At 38.1% G+C, this 19,563-nt stretch overlaps 1 protein-coding gene across 3 annotated transcripts; it reads left to right on the forward strand.

The window, feature by feature from the left end:
- Nucleotides 1-994: 994 nt before the first annotated feature.
- Nucleotides 995-18,753, forward strand: ANAPC4 (anaphase promoting complex subunit 4). 3 transcript variants are annotated; one of them, XM_085577747.1, is made up of 28 exons: nt 995-1,138; nt 1,720-1,959; nt 2,705-2,837; nt 4,046-4,120; nt 4,245-4,271; nt 4,375-4,419; nt 5,914-5,998; nt 6,361-6,471; nt 7,045-7,128; nt 7,383-7,469; nt 8,138-8,202; nt 8,296-8,338; nt 8,445-8,521; nt 8,953-9,053; nt 9,142-9,193; nt 9,491-9,546; nt 10,703-10,749; nt 11,627-11,683; nt 11,844-11,900; nt 12,443-12,536; nt 13,213-13,310; nt 13,814-13,875; nt 13,967-14,005; nt 14,091-14,192; nt 14,800-14,877; nt 15,565-15,735; nt 16,896-17,019; nt 17,367-18,753. In XM_085577747.1, the coding sequence occupies exons 3-28, from the start codon at nt 2,806-2,808 to the stop codon at nt 17,580-17,582; spliced, it is 2,085 nt and encodes a 694-aa protein (XP_085433873.1). In that variant the 5' UTR covers nt 995-1,138; nt 1,720-1,959; nt 2,705-2,805; the 3' UTR covers nt 17,583-18,753. The 3 variants fall into 3 exon arrangements, with proteins under 3 accessions (XP_085433873.1, XP_021410017.1, XP_021410016.1); XM_021554342.4 differs by having other exon boundaries at nt 1,720-1,955; XM_021554341.4 differs by having other exon boundaries at nt 1,720-1,825.
- The last annotated feature ends 810 nt before the right edge of the window (nt 18,754-19,563 follow it).

The raw sequence follows: 19,563 nt of genomic DNA on the forward strand, positions 1-19,563 counted from the left end.
GTAAGTAAGCAGAGCGGGAAGAGCCTGACCAGCCTCCCCTGGCTCAGCGCTGCGGCGGCTCCGCTCCCGAGCCCCGCCCCGCTGCCGGGATAACCCGCAGCGCTCCCAAATCCCGCCCCGCTGCCGGGATAACCCGCACGGCTCCAAATCCCGCCCCGCTGCCGGGACAACCCGCACGGCTCCAAATCCCGCCCCGCTGCCGGGACAACCCGCACGGCTCCAAATCCCGCCCCGCTGCCGGGATAACCCGCACGGCTCCGAGCCCCGCCCCGCTGCCGGGACAACCCGCACGGCTCCGAGCCCCGCCCCGCTGCCGGGATAACCCGCACGGCTCCGAGCCCCGCCCCGCTGCCGGGACAACCCGCACGGCTCCCAAATCCCGCCCCGCTGCCGGGACAACCCGCACGGCTCCGAGCCCCGCCCCGCTGCCGGGATAACCCGCACGGCTCCAAATCCCGCCCCGCTGCCGGGATAACCCGCACGGCTCCAAATCCCGCCCCGCTGCCGGGACAACCCGCACGGCTCCCAAATCCCGCCCCGCTGCCGGGACAACCCGCACGGCTCCGAGCCCCGCCCCGCTGCCGGGACAACCCGCACGGCTCCAAATCCCGCCCCGCTGCCGGGATAACCCGCACGGCTCCAAATCCCGCCCCGCTGCCGGGATAACCCGCACGGCTCCGAGCCCCGCCCCGCTGCCGGGACAACCCGCACGGCTCCGAGCCCCGCCCCGCTGCCGGGATCTCCCGCACGGCTCCGAGCCCCGCCCCGCTGTCGGGATAACCCGCACGGCTCCGAGCCCCGCCCCGCTGTCGGGATAACCCGCACGGCTCCCAAATCCCGCCCCGCTGCCGGGATAACCCGCACGGCTCCGAGCCCCGCCCCGCTGCCGGGATAACCCGCACGGCTCCGAGCCCCGCCCCGCTGCCGGGACAACCCGCACGGCTCCGAGCCCCGCCCCGCTCCTTGCCGCGGCGGGCAGCGCCGCCCCGGAAGCGGAGCAGGCCCGGCGGGCTCGGCGCAGCCCGCAGCCATGCCCGCCTTCAGGCAGGTGGGCGAGAAGCAGCTGCCGCAGGAGGTCGTGTTCATGGCCTGGTCCCCCAAAAGGGACCTGATCGCCCTGGCCAACCGAGCGGGGGAGGTGAGTGCGGCTGCTGGTGAGAGCTCGGGAGGAGCGGCGCTGCCCTCCCTGCAGGCCCGCATGCCTTTGCTGTTACTTGCAGCATGTTTCTCGTGAGTCTCGACAGGCATTTAAGGACAGCAATTTTTTAAGTCAAGTGTCTTACTGCTCCTTCATATTTTGCATTCTGATTTCCGAACAAATTCATATACGATGCGCTCGTTGCTTGTTTTTAGGATTTTAAATGCATGGATGGGCCTATTTAAATTAAATCTAATTTTAAGTACTTTTTCCCGTGGAACTGCAGTGTATGATCATGTAGGAAGACAAGACTTGTGCTTTCGGGCTGTCTGCTAGAGAGGTGGTGGGTAACCCCTGTTGGTTAGGAGCTTGTATCCTTATGCATCTTGTTTCTCTCTTCTGCTATAAACTGTGTGCTGCCCTCTAAAAGAATATAGGAGTGAATCATCTGCTAGAGGAGCAGGTGGTGTTTAAGACACAGGGGTTAAAATGGGTAAAAAAGGTGCATCTTGAACTGATTTACTAACTTTATTAATGGGAGAATGTGGTTTAAGTTTGTCTTCAATGCATTCGTGTTACAGGTTTTACTTCATCGGCTTGCAAACTTTCAACGTGTTTGGAGTTTGCCTCCAAATGAAAATACAGGAAAAGAAGTGACTGCTCTTGCTTGGAGACCAGATGGCAAAAGTAATGTCAAGTATATGAGATGATATGGTGCAATAAAACCCCATGGGAACTCATGAATGACGATGCCTCTCATCTGTGAAGGAAATTTTCAAGTAAACTGTGTTTGAAGAAAAGGGTGGCTTAATTTTATGTAGGTTCGTTCACAGCAATAGAGATATTAACACTGTTGAATGCAATTGCAAGAAAGATTTCAGATTTATGTGCCAAATGTTGCTTTTCAGGGTATAGCAAAATTTCAACCTCCTAACTAAGCAGGATATTTTGTATGAACTACAAAGTTTATTGGGAGGGAAAGAAGCTGTTTGATCAGGATTGATTGAAAAGCTTAGCTTACTTAACATAGGCAAAACTTCATAGGCTAAAATTGCTCTAATTATAGACCAGAGAAGAAAAACATAGCCTTTTCCTTATTAATAGAAATAATGTTGAAATTAGTAGCTTAATAAACTTATGCCAGAAATCAGTTAATTTTTGATTCACTGGAGGTGGGAGAATGGGAACAATATTCTTCCATGACATGTGTATAAAAACTACCTATATTGTTTTATGAAGGCATCTGAAGAGTTTAAGAAACTTCTTTTTAAGATGATTACCTGTGATTATAAGGAAGGAAATGGAGAAACCTCTGCCTGCAATTCTCTATTATGAGTGAAGAAAGTGATACAAAAGTTGCTCAGCTCCTAATTTGTGTTTTTTGTCCACAAAATCTTTCTGGTGGACAATGTTATACATAATATTGGACTCAAGTTTGCAAAATTGGAAGCCTCTACTTTATCAGAACTATTGTTAAAAGTGTTAGAAGCGTGTTCAGTTCTAGGTCAGTGTAAGATAGACATTTTGCTCATTGGTTATTTATACATTTTACTTGTCTTTCTCTAGTTTTGGCTTTTGGCCTTGCTGATACCAAGCGGATTATTCTGTGTGATGTAGAAAAGCCTGAAAGCTTGCACTCCTTCTCTGTGGAGTTATCTATCACATACATGCATTGGATGGAAGTAACTGAGGAAAGCAGGTGAGTCTGAAAAGTAAATCATGAGCTATGTAATGCCACCTTACTGATAATTTTTATTCTTAATGTTACAAGCAGTTACATAAAATAATACAGTATTCCATACCTGAGGGTTTTTCTCACAACTTGACTAAATTTTCCTTTTTTTAGAATAGACACTTTTCATATGCTTATTTTTAGTGCTGACACCTTAGTCTTGTGGTTCTTCGGGTGATTTTGTGCATGATTTTGTGTTTCTCTTCCTTAAGAGCTGCTTAATCTAGTGTTAGCATGTACAGCCTGTCTTCTGATCCAGTTTGCTTCAATATCAATTTATTAAACTAATTATAAGAATGTTATGTTTATCTCTTTTGTTAGTCAGAATAGGTATTATATTTAAATATTTATTCTGTGTTTTCAAGATTTTTATTTTGGTGTTTATGTCTTTCATGTTTTGTCCTTGGTGTTACATCCAATTTCATTGGCAATCCTGTTCAGGAAGTCAGATTTTCTTTAGTGACCATGAACTCTGTGTGATTGAACAAGTCTCAGCAGCACTTGTGACCTGGAGGACATCATGGTCCCTATTTCTGTTGTCTTAAGGAAGCCTCTGATGTGCACCTTATGGCAGTGCAAGAACATGTTAAATAAAACACTTATTTAAAGGAGGCAGGTGGTGTAAGCTCCTGATTTGAGGATTTCCCTCCTCACCTGCCATAAGCATCAGATTTAAAATAGCAAGAAAATAGCTGTGCCTTTAACCACACTGACATTCTTCTCCTGGTGGGAATAGGCTTAGCTTTTTGTGGGGAATCTTGACCTTCTGATATATCCAAGATGTGGTATTAAGTATTGTGCTTTGATCTTCCTGTTACTGCAATGTATCTTTAGCTGTTTTGAGGTGTGGGTAGGTTGTACTGCAGGTTTGGAGAGAGTTTAAACAGAAAACCTCTGATAGTAATTGCTTTACAGGCAATGAAAAATTTGGTGACAAGCTTCTGAGCCAGCCGATACAAACTTTATTCACTGGAAATAAAAAAAGATTTTCAGTTCTTTTATTAACTTGATCACTTGATAAATTTTTAAAGGTCACATAAATTATTATCCTCTGATATTTTTAATTTTGATATACATAATGCATTGAATATATACTCTTAACTCTGCAACTGAAAAGAAAGTATTTTCTCATTTTTACAGCTTGGGTAATAAAGACGGTATTATGTCTTTTTCAGTGTTCTCACTTCCTTTTACAATGCTGAAGATGAATCAAACCTCCTTTTGCCTAAATTACCAGCACTACCAAAAAAGTAAGTATTACACTAGTAAGCTTGAGGAAGTACCATTTGTCATTTGTTGTTATTTTGGTTATTCATCTTTAATGCTCTACAGATGTCTGAGCATTGTTACTGAAAGTAATTATTTTGTTTTCAGTTACAGTACCACTGCAAAAATTTTCAGGTAAGGAATTGTCATATTATAACTCTCTATTTTTTTGTTTTAGTTTGTTTTCTGATATTGAGACAAACTACATAAGCCCTAATCATGTGTTTTGCATTTTCAGTGAAGAAAAGTCAGATGAGATTATGAAGCTTCTGGGTGATGTCAGGTAAATTCTGTCTGTGGGTTGTTGGTTGAGTTTTTTTGTTTATTTACATTTTTAAAGGTATAAAATAATGGATAATTGAGTTTACTGTTAAGTTATAATTTCTCGGAAACTTTAAAAACAATTATGAATATGGAATATTTTTTTATATACAAAGATAAAGTTCAAAGACTATATTAAAGTTTCCAGCAGGGTTTTCCCCTTAGTTTAGAGGGTTTATAAGGCACTTTATCAGTAACTGCTGTTAGTGTCTTATCTTCTTAGCAGATATCTTGGGGTACATTTGAAGGCTGATTTATGTATTATGTAAACTGGTCTTGGAGACATTTGTGAATGCTTGTTCTATATGGAGAGTTCCTGGGGATTTGTATGAGTGTGACAAATCTAAACTTAAAAGTAGCTCTGAAACTGGCTGTATCAATTTTACTTTAAAATAAAGATCCGTTATTGGGAAACACGTGAAGGGCAGCTGGTGGAAATGTAATTTAGCAGACTGGGACTGGCTTTATGCAGTGCCTTGTGCTGCTTTTTTTGAGGGGGGCACTTAATGTCTGTGCCTTGTTTTGTCCATTTGACTGTTCCTTACAGTCTCACTATGCAGAACCACCCTCCTTAATCCAAATCTGCGTCTCTCTCTATCACCAGTTACTCCTTTTTAAAAATTGATAGCTCTTCTTACAGTAGGATTTTCTTGCTTGAGAGAGAGTGAAGTGTCTGTGGTGTAGTAGCTTTGGGAATTCTCTCTGCTCTCTTCATCCACTCAATTAATTGAACCTTAAGTTTTTAAGATACTGCTTTCCTAAGTTCTGTGTTGGCTTTAACAGAAATATTCTGCTTCAACATATATTTATTTAGACATGTAGCAGGCAGAAGTTGCAATTAATTTTCTTGTATTTGTAGGCTTTTTCCCAAGCCAGTGTAGCACATTGGTGTTAATAAGTGAGCAAAACATAGGCCTGTCCTGTTTCAGACTGCATTCTTTGAACTGGGTTTCTGTTTCTGATGCATTTCTTACTTCTGTGGCTGTTACTGCTGCTGCAAGCATTTCAAATGTTCATTGCCTTTGTGGTGCTGAGGAGTGCCACTGAGTGAGTGTGCCAAACTCATTCTGCATATAATCAGGGTAATTCAAAGTAGCTTTGTAATAATGCTTTGCAGCCTGCCATTGGTAAGGGGAAGATTGCTAGAAACTTGTTACTTTTAGTGGAAAAGGACTCTGTGACTAAACTGTGCTATTTTTTCCCTATTCTCTCAGTTTATGTAGTAATTGATACTCTTACTATAAATGTAAGAGGCAGGTTTTATCAGTAAAATCCAAGCTAATATATTAGTTTTTAAATTTTTTGCCTCATGGAAGGTAACACAATGTTTCCTTTTGTGCAGTGATTCTTTGGAGGATCATTATTAAAGGGATGGAATTTAAGTACTAAGAATTATATCTGTGTGTGTTCAAATTTTTTTTAGTGTGCTTATCAACACATTCTTTTATTTTTATAGACTTAATGCTCTTGTCCTTGGTGGCAGCTCAGGATTTATTGAGATATATGCTTATGGAATGTTCAAGATTGCTACAGTAAATGGGGTATGTTTGGTTTCTTTCCATATTTTTTCTTCATAATATACCAAGCTGCAGCTGAATTGAGTGAAAATATACATATGTTTACACATAAGTGAAACTGGGCTGCTGAATTTAAAGAAACTAATTGATAGAGTTGTTGGTTATTGATGGAAAGACCTTGTAACTGGGAAATTTCACTCTTGTTTCAAAATTCACTGTTAATACACCATAAAAACAGCAGGTTTGTTCCTGAGCAGTAGCTGAGAATTACTTTGTTTTTACATGGCATTGAACACAGTCATCTTTGTATGTCAGTGTGTTAGAGCAGTAAATATGTCTTAGAGGAAATGAAACGTCTTATTAATTTGTAATCTGGAATCCTTCAGGTGGCAGGTTCTTGTCGTGGACTATGTTTGTCTAGTGATTTGAAATCACTGTCAGTTATTACAGAGATTCAAAGCTCTTCAGACAGTGAAGCAGAGATAACATATTTTCAGGTAAGTAAACTAATGTAAAATCATTTTTTAAAAGTAAAACTGCTTTTAAAATTATGTTCTGGTAGCTTTATTGCTTTTTCATTATAATAAAAACTACCAGTTCCAACCATTCTGAAATTATGCCCTGTTTAACTTTTGAATTTATGATGTCAACATTTCATTTTCACTGATGAGACTGACAGTGGTAATCTAAGCCATTCTTTTAAAATACTACTTTTAGAATAATGTGAATTTATTCAATTACAGTTACAATTATTCAGATTTTCTCTATTCTGCACATAAAGGCATAACAACAATACTTTTGATTATCCCATCTTTCCAGAACAGTCATCCTTAAAGCTAATGCTGTTAGAGCTCCAAAATGTGGAACCTTTTCAAGGATTTTTATAGATGTATTAAAAATACTTATTGCTTCTTTGAATTAAATGTATTTTCCTTTTAAAATCAACAGTAAGGAGTTAAGAACAAAGAGATTTTCTGTGCCTTTTTTCAGTCTCTCTTTTAATTTCTGTAATCTATATATTGTTAAAAGACAATTCATCTGTTAACTGTTGCTTTTTTAATTTGTTATAGTTGGACACTAGTCTGTTGTCAAGTTACTTACCTGAGGTAACTCGAATGGCCCGGAAGTTTACTCACATTTCAACTCTGTTACAGGTACAGTTGTGCTACAACATCCTTTTAGTCTTGTGGTTCTGTAGGCTTTGACATTCTAATGCAAGTGAAGTAAATGTTTCCTAGTAGGAAGCTTGAGTTGGTTTTAAGTAAATGTAGAGCCCCAACTTGGAATTTGATAATAAATTTTATATAACATCTACAGCGTATCTTCCCGTTATATTAACATCCATTTTTTGAATATGTTGTTGAAAGAGAGAAAGGAAATAATACTAATACCAGTTTCTGTATTGCAGTATATAAAGCTGTCATTGACATGCATGTGTGAAGCATGGGAAGAAATACTGATGCAGATGGACTCACGACTAACAAAGTTTGTACAGGTACTGTAGGATTAACCATCCTTTTGGAAAAACACATTTTGCAGTAGTTCTGTTGTTCTTGTTAGTCTATCATATATATTAATGTTTAAGCATGATGCCTCCAGATAAGAGTCTCTAAGTTCAGAGACAGCCTGGAATCTATTGTATGTCAAGTGCTCTGATGCTGAAGGTACCTGTGTACAATCAAGCATAATTGTATTGTGATACTTCTATGTATTCTGAATTTTTAAAAAAATCATACTTTTCAGCTTGCCCAGCTGTTGATCAGTTGCTTTCTGTTTAAGGCTGTGCTCTTTGTACTCAAGTCATTGATAAACTGATCACTGTAAACAACACTTACAGCCTAGTTCAATAGAGGACGTGTAATTATCTGTGCTTAAGATGCTATTGGATTTGTTTAAATTTTATGTTCATTGACTGTGGCCAGAAGTTAATGAATCTTGTAATTTATTTTTTTAAATAGATTCTTGGTGGCAAACTATTTATAATTTTTATTGGGTAATGCAGTTAAAATAGGGAAATTTCAGTGATTTGAAAATTTTCACTGATTTCAGCATTCAAAGATATGGGTGGGTTAATTGAAGTACTTTATATGGAGTGTTTGTGAGATAATTGGTAGCATGGATTTAATCTCTTCACCAATCTATTTTAATCATTTTGACTAACAGGAAAAGAATACAACCACTTCTGTTCAGGATGAGTTTATGCAGCTGTTATTATGGGGCAAAGCAAGGTAGTTACTGTTGTTTTATCTGAGTATGCCTTTGCACTTGATGTTGAAGCACAAAATGAAATGCTTATTTGGTTCTCTCCCCACCTTCTTCAGTCTGGAACTTCAGGCATTACTAATGAACCAACTGACAGTAAAGGTATGTTAACATTTTTTAAACATACAAAACTAATCTATTTCAATATCTGTTAATCATTTTTATGTTAACAGATCATTATTATATGATCATATTTCTTTGTCAACAGGGTTTAAAAAAACTTGGTCAGTCCATAGAGTCTTCCTATTCCAGTATACAAAAGTTGGTTATAAGTCATTTGCAGAGGTAAGTCACAGGATTTCTAATGAATTTTATATTAAATGTCATATTATAGGCTTTGATTAAAGAAAATACACTTTCTGGGTGGTGCTTTCTATGTAGCTGTGCTGGTATGGAGACTGTGATCACGGCAAAACATATTATTTTACTTTTGCATAGTAGAGAACTAGTGAAGTATTTTGAACAATGTTCATTATATATCACCTGTAAATTGCTGCCTGGTGTGTTTTATAGGATCTATGCAAAATATTCACGAACTGTGTCATTGATACAATATCTGCCTTTTTATGAAGTGATACCTTGCCTCTTGTTCATGTCAGACTACCTTATAAAGCTTTGCACTTTGCACATTAAGTAAAAAAAAAGTAGCATGCAGCAGAACACTGAATTTCCAGAGTGTGAATAAAAAATTATGCTTCTTTCCTCTGCCTTCCTAGTGGCTCTGAGGCACTTTTATACCACTTGAGTGAATTGAAAGGAATGGCTTTATGGAAACAAAAATATGAATCGCTGGGATTAGATGCATCTGGAATTGATGGTACAGTAGTGTGTGTGCTACCTACCTGCTCTGATATCACTTTTGAAAACTTAATAATAATGGTTAACTTTTTTTTTTTTTTTTACAGAGGCTATTACTGCTGTTGGTTCTTTTATCTTGAAGGCAAATGAGCTGCTTCAGTAAGTGTAAAGTCTGGAGAATTTAAAAAACATTCCTATTCAGTCTTGTATTGGAGGAGATTTATGGGCTGGGAATAGAGGAGGTTGGGAGAGCAAGACTCCTCTGTTGGTGCTGAGCTTTCATCTTGTCTCACTGCAGTTGGACTCATACCAGTAGAATATTCCTACTTGAAATGTTGCATTGGGCATTTTGAAAAAAACTGACAGTGCTTGCAGGCCTTTCTGTGGTAAAGACTTAAGCCTGGAGCAGCTTGTGACAGTCAGATTTTGTAATTTCTTTTCTTGTTTCTTGTTTAGAGTGATTGACAGTAGTATGAAAAACTTCAAGGCATTTTTTCGATGGCTCTATGTTGGTAAGATTGGTCACAGTAATCATCCAGTATCTGTTTTATATTGTAAGCATTGAAATGCAGGCAAGTAACTAGGCTAGCCTTAGTTTTAATCATCTATTTCTTTTTCTATCATAGAAAATTTTTGGACATGTAAAGTGATATAGTTTATGAGGCAAGAGTAATTATAATATTAAACACAGATAATAAATTCAGTAGTTCTTGATTAAATTTAGTATATATAGAGTGGGTATTGTATGTACTTGACCTGTAATATTGCTCCAGTCTGTTTTTTTGCTTCATGAGCAATTTGCTGGTCTTGATTTGGAGAAAAATAAAGGGCATTTTTTAGTCTACACCAGATTTGAAATATAGCCCGATTTTCTTTTACTTGCTGTTTTCTCCTGTGAGAGCCTAGTTACTTTTAAGGTTCTGCTCAGATATCCACTGAATATCCACTTAATAGCCACCTTCAGTTGTGTCTGTGTAGCTGCAGAAAAAGTGTTAGAAGGAAGTGAAGCATGATTTATTTTAGTCTGCTTGTTTTTATTAAGTGTTTATGAATAAATTTATAACTTCTGTTTGATACTTTTAGAACTACTTTACAAAAACTAAGTGTTATTACCAGATATTGTAAAAGCACTAGATATGCAGTGTTACTTACTAGCGGAATATAATAGTTCTAATTTTAAAATTGCAGAACACAGAACTATCAAAGTTCTCTATCATGATGTTATGTTCACTGTTTGTTTAATTTCATACTAAACAGAGAACTTTATCCAAGCCTTGCAGATTTAAAACTAATCCTGTGCAATTCTCTTAAAACACATTTTTCTGAGCATGACAGTTTTCATGTATTTTATGTATCCATTTTAGTACTCTGAGTATGGACATGAACAAATTCTTATGAGCCCTTTCCATAATAATTTTGTTTCAGTCTCATACAGGGTAGAATGCAGTTGAGAAAGATTAAAGATAAAAATTCTTGAAGATTTGCAATGTAAGCTAGTGAGACTAGAGAGACTTAATTTCAGTCTCGATTTGTAATTCTTCATCCCAGGCTCTTTTGCTTCTAATGAATTAATCTTTTTTAACAGCAGTGTCTTATTACATACCTGTGAAAAATTAAGAATATTAGGAAAACAGTATAAATGCAATAAGAATATATTTTTTCTCTCAGCCATGTTGAGGATGTCAGAAGATCATGTGCTTCCAGAGCTGAACAAGGTAATAATAACATTTTGTGATAAATGGTGATATCCTTTATATTCTGCTCATCTTTAAAGCAGAATTAAAGGTTTATTTTTGTTCCAGAACTTGAAGGGTAGTGTCTGTGTCATTTTTTGCGAAAGTTGGTGCCTGCACATTCACACTAGTATGCTGTCATGCATGAATTACTTTTTCTGTTTTCTTTGTTAACAGAGTTGTATTTAGTATGCTGGGTATGCAAGGCCTCTGTATAGCAGCTCGTTATGTGCTGTCAATGATGGAGTTAACCAGAGTGAGATTTTAATATCTTTATCAATGCCCTCGTAGAGGAGAGGGAATATATAATAATACAGTAACACCTGCATCAAATTTGCAGCCATCAACACACTGCCCTCCCTTGAGAGCAGATGTGCCTTCCAGAAGTAGACAGTCTGGAGGAACAGGTGGGGACCCCCTGCAGTTCATGAAGGACAAGATGCAAGGTTCTGTTGTGGGGTGGGTTAACCCCCTGTGAGTGCACTGCTGGAGCCCATGTGGCTGGGAAGATGTCAGCTCTGCCGAGATGATGTGGGAATCACTGGATGAGCCAGCAGTGGGCCCTGGCAAAAGTGGCAGGGATGACCAGGGCTGTAGTAATGACAGCGAGGTCAGGAGAAGTAGTTGTCCTTATTTAGCACTTGGTTGCATCTCCAGTTTAGGACCATCCTGGAAAAGACAAGAATAGTCTGGGATGAGTTCAGTAGAGCACTCCCAAGTGGGTTGGAGGCTGGAACATTTGCCCTGTGAGCACAGGCTGAGGGAGCTGTGCTTGTACAGCCTATAGAACATCAGTTCTGTGCACACTGAAATGTGTTTCTTACCCTTTGCTTTTGTTGCTTTTTTTTTTTCCTTTTAGATGACTCAAAAAGATATCACATTTGTTGCCGATTTTCTTACTGAGCACTTCAATGAGGTTGGTGATACTGGTTTTCCAAGTACATGAACTGGCTGTACTTTTGCTGACAATAGCTGAGTCTGAAAAATATTAGTGTAAAATAATTAATCATATTTTTGTTCACTACTTCTCGTTATTTTTGTGTTTAAGTAATAGGTTTGTTTGCATTATTTTTTAGGCACCAGAACTTTACAATCGTAAAGGAAAATACTTCAATGTGGAGAGAGTTGGCCAGGTAAAAAACAAAGGAATAAATGCAAAAAGAATAAATGAGAAAATCCTTAGAGACATAAAGCTGTATCCATTTTCCTTGCCTGGCCTTTTTGCTCTCTGTTGCACATACCAGTGATGGTAAAATAGAGTAAATAGTTTCCCCTTATTATTAGGAAAATGAGGATTTGAAACCTTGTCGTTTCACTTTACACCTGCTGCATTTTTAGGAAAAGACAATATTTTGCAGCATTAGTAAAACTGTAAAAGCCAGCTTCAGTAAAACTGATATGTTTGTTAAACTATGGAATTAATCACTGCATTTCAAAACATTTGTGTTCAGACTTGATTTAAAAATCAGTTTCTTAGGGAAATATCACCATGTGATCTTAAAGAATAATTGATTTTTCTTATTGTTTGTAGATGGGATGGCATATTTAGTTTTAAGACTATGACATGTTAATTTAACAAGAAATGTTTAATATATTCGCTAGGGGCAATAGTTAAGGTGAATTCTAATGTTCCCTATTCTTAAATTACTGTCTTAAAAATGTGTTTCTTTTCTAGTACTTGAAAGATGAAGATGATGACCTTGTATCACCACCTAATACAGAGGGGAACCAGTGGTTTAACTTTCTTAAAGATAGTACTCATCTTAAAGGTAAAGTGCTTTCATGAAAAAGAAGTGAATGCAAGATATATGCAGAATTTAACTAATGTAGAAGAGTTGTATTTTTTCATGCTTATGAGTTACTTCTGTAGTGTTACTCATTGGTCTTCATCTAAAAATAGAAAAAAAGAAATGGGCCTTATTATTTTGCACAGGGTTTATGTAGCTGCTTACCCAGTCAATTACTATTTTCTGGATATTGGGAGTTCCCCATCTTTTCTGTACCAGTCTCAGAAGTGTTGGCTTGCCAAGGAATCTCAGAAGAGGTCTATTTTAGGATATCTTAATTCCAGTTCAAGAAAGCAATAGTTATGCTTAGGTTGTACCTGTGGAAGTGTCCTAACTTATTCTCTATCAGTGGAGTCTGAGACTATTTTGTTAATTAGTGGTGAAAAAGAAGTAAGAGACTATAATGAGCAGAGACTATAATGAGCAATTATTTTAGTTTAGCTTTAGAAACCAAAGACTATAAAATCTTGACAGCATAAGCTGCATATAATAGAATTTGCCACAGTTGCCTTTTTCTGCCTATTTAATTCAATAAAAAGGGGGGAAATGGTAGCATTTTTGTTTGGAAAATAGTCTTTAGAAAATCTGGTTTTGTAGATAATAATGGTGTAATATGTTTCTATAAACCATTTTTAAAATTAACTTTGTCTGTTTACAGAAAGCCCACTTCTGTTTCCCTACTATCCTGAGAAATCACTGCATTTTGTCAAAAGGCAAATGGAAGGGGTCATTGATCAGTGTATACAAAAGCCAGCTGTAAGTTCTGTTTTTACAAATGATAACTTTCTTTTAGGGATAGTGGCCAACTGAAGGTAGCAGTCATGCTCAGCAGGGCCTGAAGTTTTAATCTTTCCTTTTGAGTGCCTATAACTTGGGTAGAGTCCAATTTCACTATTGGGATGTCACAAGCCTTTGGCCAGGGAAAGCACAGTGAAAGATTTTTTTGTTTAACATATTCTGTTCACACGATTTTGGGTTCTGGTTTTAATGTTGATTATGTGTCTGTATTCGCTGTGTACCAGATAACTGTGTTAGTTGGCAGTACATTAGTCTAATATGGAGAAACATGAAACAAATGTATGAAGTCATGGTAGTGTTTGCATTAGAGATGTTTATTCCAGGATAAATACTGGTGAAGTTTTCTTTCAGATGTACTCAGAGGTTGTTGTTAGGTTGGTTGGGGTTTTTTTTTTTCTTAAAGACATGTATAATTATGAATAACTGCCTGTATTTTATGGCCTATTTTTTATATTTGTTAGGATGTAATTGGAAAGTCAGTGCATCAAGCAGTCTGCATGTCTCTCTACAAAGTTTCTCGAAGGTATTTCTTTACTAAAAGCAGCTAAAGAAATGTGCAACTAAAACTCAGGCATGAGTAGCATTTTATAAACTGTTTTGTCTTTCCTTTGCAGTGAAGATTCTACACCTCAGTTATTTAAATTGCCATTTCTGTAAGTATGCTGCTATTCCTTGTTCCAGGTAGTTTACTAGTTACGAAAACTTGATCTAAATTTTCATTTTTCCCCCACATTGCAGGTGGAATGACAAAACATCTAGTTTACATTATGTTCTCTTCACCATGTTAGAAAATTCTATTTCTAAAATACACATTTTGAGGAGACATACTGATACTTCCAGGTAAGACGAAAAGAGGGAGGAAGTGGTGTGTGAGCTTTGCCAGTTACAATTTAAATATGTTTAATAAAAATAAGGAATGAGCACCATGAATACAATCTCTCTTGAATACTAGAGAAAATGAGGAGTTCATTATGAAGTGCAGCAGCAGTTTGTGTTGTATTAGACTCAGAACATCTAATCTCAAGACCCAGGATTGTTCTGGGATAAGGTAGAAATCAGACTCCATTAGATTGCAGCTAACAGAATTACTTAATTGTGCAAACTTACAAAAAAATTCAAGGAATCCTCCTTCCAGTGTTGCTTTGTCTTACTGTAAATAGTATTCTTTGATTAATGTCTTGCCTTCTGTAATTTAATGATGGCTTTCTCTTCTCTACATAAGCCAGATGTAGTTTTCCATTTTGACTCCATTAGTCTTGTTTTTTTTGAGGAGCAGAAGAATTTATAAGATTCCCATCCACCAATTGCATAATTTTGGCATGTAGCCATGTATCGTGCTAAGCGTAGGCTTTTTCACCATCTTGTACCACAGTTGCCGTTAGAGATTTTTGATTCTCAGTGAAGAGAAAGGCTTTTGTCACTGAGACAATTAACTCTGTTGTTCTAGGTCTGTCAGTAATGGGATTCTTGCAGTAGAGTTTGGGAACTTCTTGAACAACAGTATAAATGAGAGTTCAGACACCAGGTCAGTATATATGATTTTTTTGCAGATTGCTGAATTAAAAATCATATTTCCTACTGGTTTTCTTGCATTGTTACCTTTGAAATTAACTCACCTGGGTGAATCTGGATGTAAGAAATAGTACAGGTGCATGAAGAAAAATCTTACTTTGCACTTCATCTCAAGGTCAAGTAAATTTTAATTTTGCAGTTGAAAACTGAAGATTTAACACATGTGCAAGAAACAAATCTAGCTGGAAACAGGTATTGTTTACCTCTGTGATGTTCTTTAAGTAAGATAAGACTTGGTATGCCTGAATGTGGCCATCTTATATGATAGACTAAACTCATCCTTTTCATGTACAGAAGCCAGATATGATTTGCCCTTAGTACCTTCAGCTGAATTTCTAAATTTTCTTAGGTATTATTTATTCATCTGAAATGTGAAAGTTGCTAATAAGGGCTTTTTGTGAGTTGCTTTTTTTTCCCCTTCATAATAATTTTTCCTGCATGATGCAGGAGTCTGCCAGATTATAGCTATCGTTCAGTCATAGCTGCACAACTGACCTCTTTTATTATTTTATTATTATTTACTATGAAACTCATTGTTAAGTACTGAATACTTTTAAACATGAGTGCTGGTCAACTTTAAAATATTATAGTTCTGCATTATTTTCTGGTACTTGATGCTTTCTAAATTATTTTCCTTTAGATGCTACAGTTGTTTGGATGCTCACTTCTACGATGATGAAACTGTAACTGTAGTTCTGAAAGAGAGTGTGCAACAAGAGGGGAAGGAGAGGGTCTTGGCCCAGCTGCCTTTATCTTCAGTATATGTGGATGAGGACCAAGACAGGAAATTCATTTTGGATTCTGTGGAAAGGTATTGAAAAACCTTGAGCAAATCTGAGAATGTAGAACTGAAAAGCAAATTAAGCAAATATTGTAATTGCGTACGGTTACTCGTGCTTTGCGCATGTATAAATATTTTAAAAACAAACTTTTTCTGCCAGGAGAGTAGGATGGGAGAGATGGAAGCTTCTTAAATAGTTTGTTTTGTGGTTTTTGGCGGGTTGGTTTTGGGTTTTTTGATACTAATACTACTTCTGTACTTGTCTGCCGTGAAATGGAAGGATCAGTTGAAGACACCTTGTAGAATCAGAAATCTTCGTTAGAAGGTGCTAACTTTGCTAGTCAGAATACTTCAGTGTAGGATGTTTTCAGCATATGTGCTCATATACCTCTGCCTGGTAATAAGAATACACAGGTATTTCTTGATCTTTCCCTGGTAGCCACCCTTACAAATATTGTCAGCTTAACCTTAAAACATCAGAACTGGTACTGCTGCTTCCATCAGCATTGGTAGAGGAGAGCATTAGGTGAAAATGAACACACACGCAAAGACCAATGTAGTTCAATCAGTGAATCCAATTCTTTAGTTGCTGTATGTTCCTTCCTTTTACTTTTCTCTCATTCTTCTCTAGTGGTTTGCTTGTAATGCATTTTTATTTCAAGATAAAGAGCCACACTGAACTGTAAATTAACTTTTTATGCCGCAAAGATATTGTGCATTGAAGAATGAACAGAAAATATTAAGAGTAAATTCAAACTAATCTTAGCTGCTGTAATAGGTAGGGAGTGTCTTCTTCATACAATCCCTGTGAGTGGGGTAGTGATGCATCTTTGAAAGGTCATGGAGGCCAAACTTCTGTGTTAGTGGGGGTACTCCATCCAGGACTGTGTTTGGAAACTGCTCTGTTCAGAGGAGAGGTTTGAAAAAAGCCACCCACATCCTGCTATAGGTGTTTCTGGTGGGAAGATCAGACTTTGCAAGTCCCTTCTCACCTGCTCTAATGTTTTTAACTCGGTTGGAATGTGCTGTGTCTCTACAGTTGAAACTCCTCCTCTAGAGTATCATAGCAGCATTATGATGGTTTCATAGGCTTATTTTCTTGTTGCATATGGTGAGATTGGAGGCTTTTTCTTAGAACTGCAGTTGTTTCTTGTGAACCAGCTTTGTGATTTTTTTCTTGCTGTGTGCAGGCTGGATGAGCGAAGCGGTGAGATACCCACACGTACTGTCTTCTTGGAGAGTCAGTGGAGAGTGCTGGAGAACATGAAAGCTCAGTATGTTTCTGTAAATGGCGTTAGAAAAGTTTCTTGTGTGGTAAGTGCAGTATCTCTGAAAAAGCTTGTCTGTTAAAGGAAGTGTGCTGTCTGAAGTGGTAACCTAAAAGTTAGCTTTTTTTTTTAAACAAATAGATTATTTTCTCATAATCTGCTGTTAGTGTGTCAAAATACAGTCATACCTGTCTAATAGCACAGGATGGAAAAACTTCTGATTGAAGGTAATCAATCTGCTTGCTTTACTTCTCAGCCTGTAGAGCAATAAAAAAGTTGAAACGCCCATTTCCAAGATGAAAGTTGTTTTCAAAGCTATTGGCTGACAATTAAAATGCTGTTGGTGTTTTTACTTATTTGGTCATTAACAGGGACTTCTTACTGTCTATACAGCTAAGTTCAAACCTCCGCCACATCAGGGTGTTTGAGATGGATGTAGAGGATGATGGAGAAGTTGAGGAAGAAGAGGAAGAAGAAACAACTCAGATTGCAGCTGGGGAACCTGATGAGCCAAATCAGCCTGCAGATGGCCAGGACGATGTGTGTGATGCATCTGCTGAAGAACTGCCTGATGAAACTGAAGAGCATGAGACAAGTCTGGATCCTTGAAATAGGCTTTGGTAATAGTAAAGGGACAGGACCCTAATACGTTTTTAATGGCACAAAGAAATTGTGTACTGAAAAATGAGCAGAAAATACTAAAAGCAAGTTCAAACTCATCCAGGCTGCTACAGTAAGCAGGGATGTTATCAGCACAGTCCCTGGGACTGGGAGTGATGTGCAGTAATACATTTGAAAGGTCATCTAACTAGTTAAAAAGTAATCTGACTTCAGTCTGCTGAGGTGATGGATCCCATGCCTCCTCAAGCAGCTGAATCAAGTCGGAGTTCTGTATTGCGTCCCAGTTGAGATTGTGTTCTAGAGTACCTTCATTGACTCTTTTCTGTCTGGCACATGGTTTGGTACCAGCTAATGCCTTGAAAGCTTTTCTATTTGCCATCTTCACCATTTTTAATAGGTGAAGAGGAAAAGAAATACCAGCTGAAGTTTTTGTAGCTAGTCTGTTCAGTCCTGAATACTGTTATAAAGATAAAATAAAGTCGTATATAAAACCAACAAAACTTGGGGCCTAATTCTTTGCTTCTCAGACTTTGTGTTCCAGCAATGGATATGAAAGTTTCCTGTAGAACCACACCATAATAATGCAAATCAGTGTAGGGCTAGTTACACAACAAAATTTAGCAACTGTTAATGAAATGCATAGTTTTAAAAGCTCTTTGGATAACATCTGTCCTTGGTAGCCTAGCATTTCAATCTATGCAGTTCTTTAGTCCTTAGTGCAATGTATGTGTGCAGTGCATGATTTGTTGAATGTTTGCATGTCTCAGCCTGCCTAGTTTCTGTGAATTTGTTCCTGAATGCCTGTCTTCTCAATCTGGAATTTTTTGTAATGAAAAATTTCAACAGAGAGTGGATTTTTAAATTCTGATTTAGCATTGGAGGTTGTGCATAACCCTCAGCATAATCATGTTACTTGCAATTTATATATATCTGTAGGCATGATGTAGTGCTAAGCAGCAGAAACTAGAAAAAGCATTTAGAAATCTAAAATATTTTCTTCCCTACTAGCTGTCATTCTTAACTGACTTAAAACTCAGCTCTTTGAATGAACAACGCTGCTTAATGCATGATCTTCCTTCAAAGCAGTGAGTGTACCTTGTATTTGGGAAGAGGACTAAGTTTCCATTCTGTGCTTTAAAAATAAATCTTTTGAAATTGCTATTTGGCATTGCAAAATTTGAATACTAAACTTATGCTCCTATTTTGAAATATGCCATATTTATGTTATTTTTTTTAAGTGGACTTTTGAAGGTTTTGTTCTCTTTGGGGGAGACCCTGGTAAAACAAGGTTTCGATTTTGAAAGAGATAAAGTTTTTCCATTTCCTAGCAACCTCCTTGAAAGCTGCTTGCTGTTCATCATTCTCATCCAACAGGTGGTCATGTTTCAAGGCACAGTGAAGCTGCAGGACAGGAGGGGCAGAAATGCCCATCCAAAAGTGCTGTGATTTTCTGTGTAGAGCAGGTGACCCTTATTAAAAAATTGCTGTTGCAACAGAGCCCACTCAGCTTAAACTTGGCCTTGTGTCGGAGCTAGATGATCCTTAAAGTCCTTTCCAGACCATTCGATGATTCTATGATTCTGGAAGACTTTAAAATACCAGTCCAGGCTTTAGGGTCATGCTGATTTATCTGTGGTCTCTATTAAGGATTTTTATGCTTAATATAAATTGAGGGGTCTGATGACTTGATTAAGAGCAAGAGCAAGCCCACTGAGAGTGGGTTTGGCTTGAAATTGCAAACCAGAAAGAAATCGTGACAGAAATTGCAGCCAGAAGAGAATGAAGAGTACATTCTGTCCCCACTTTCCTGTCTCTCCAGTGTATTTTATCTTTTTAGATTACTGATATTTCCTTGACCTGAACCTTGATTGCTCAGTACTGAATGAAGGAGCAGCCTTATCTGTCATGGTTGAGATATTGACATTTGATTGGCACAATCTCAGCTCTAGCCAAAGTCCTGTGCCACCCT

The sequence above is a fragment of the Lonchura striata genome, chromosome 4 (genome assembly GCF_050655825.1).
Source record: "Lonchura striata isolate lonStrDom1 chromosome 4, ASM5065582v1, whole genome shotgun sequence".
In the NCBI taxonomy this organism is placed as follows: Eukaryota; Metazoa; Chordata; class Aves; order Passeriformes; family Estrildidae; genus Lonchura; species Lonchura striata.

Coding starts and splice junctions, on each gene's coding strand:
- ANAPC4 (XM_021554341.4), top strand. CDS start 1,031: ATGCCCGCCTTCAGGCAGGTGGGCGAGAAGCAGCTGCCGCAGGAGGTC. Junction 4,420..5,913: donor AAGCTTCTGGGTGATGTCAG/GTAAATTCTGTC, acceptor TTATTTTTATAG/ACTTAATGCTCTTGTCCTTG. Junction 9,194..9,490: donor AAGGCAAATGAGCTGCTTCA/GTAAGTGTAAAG, acceptor TTTCTTGTTTAG/AGTGATTGACAGTAGTATGA.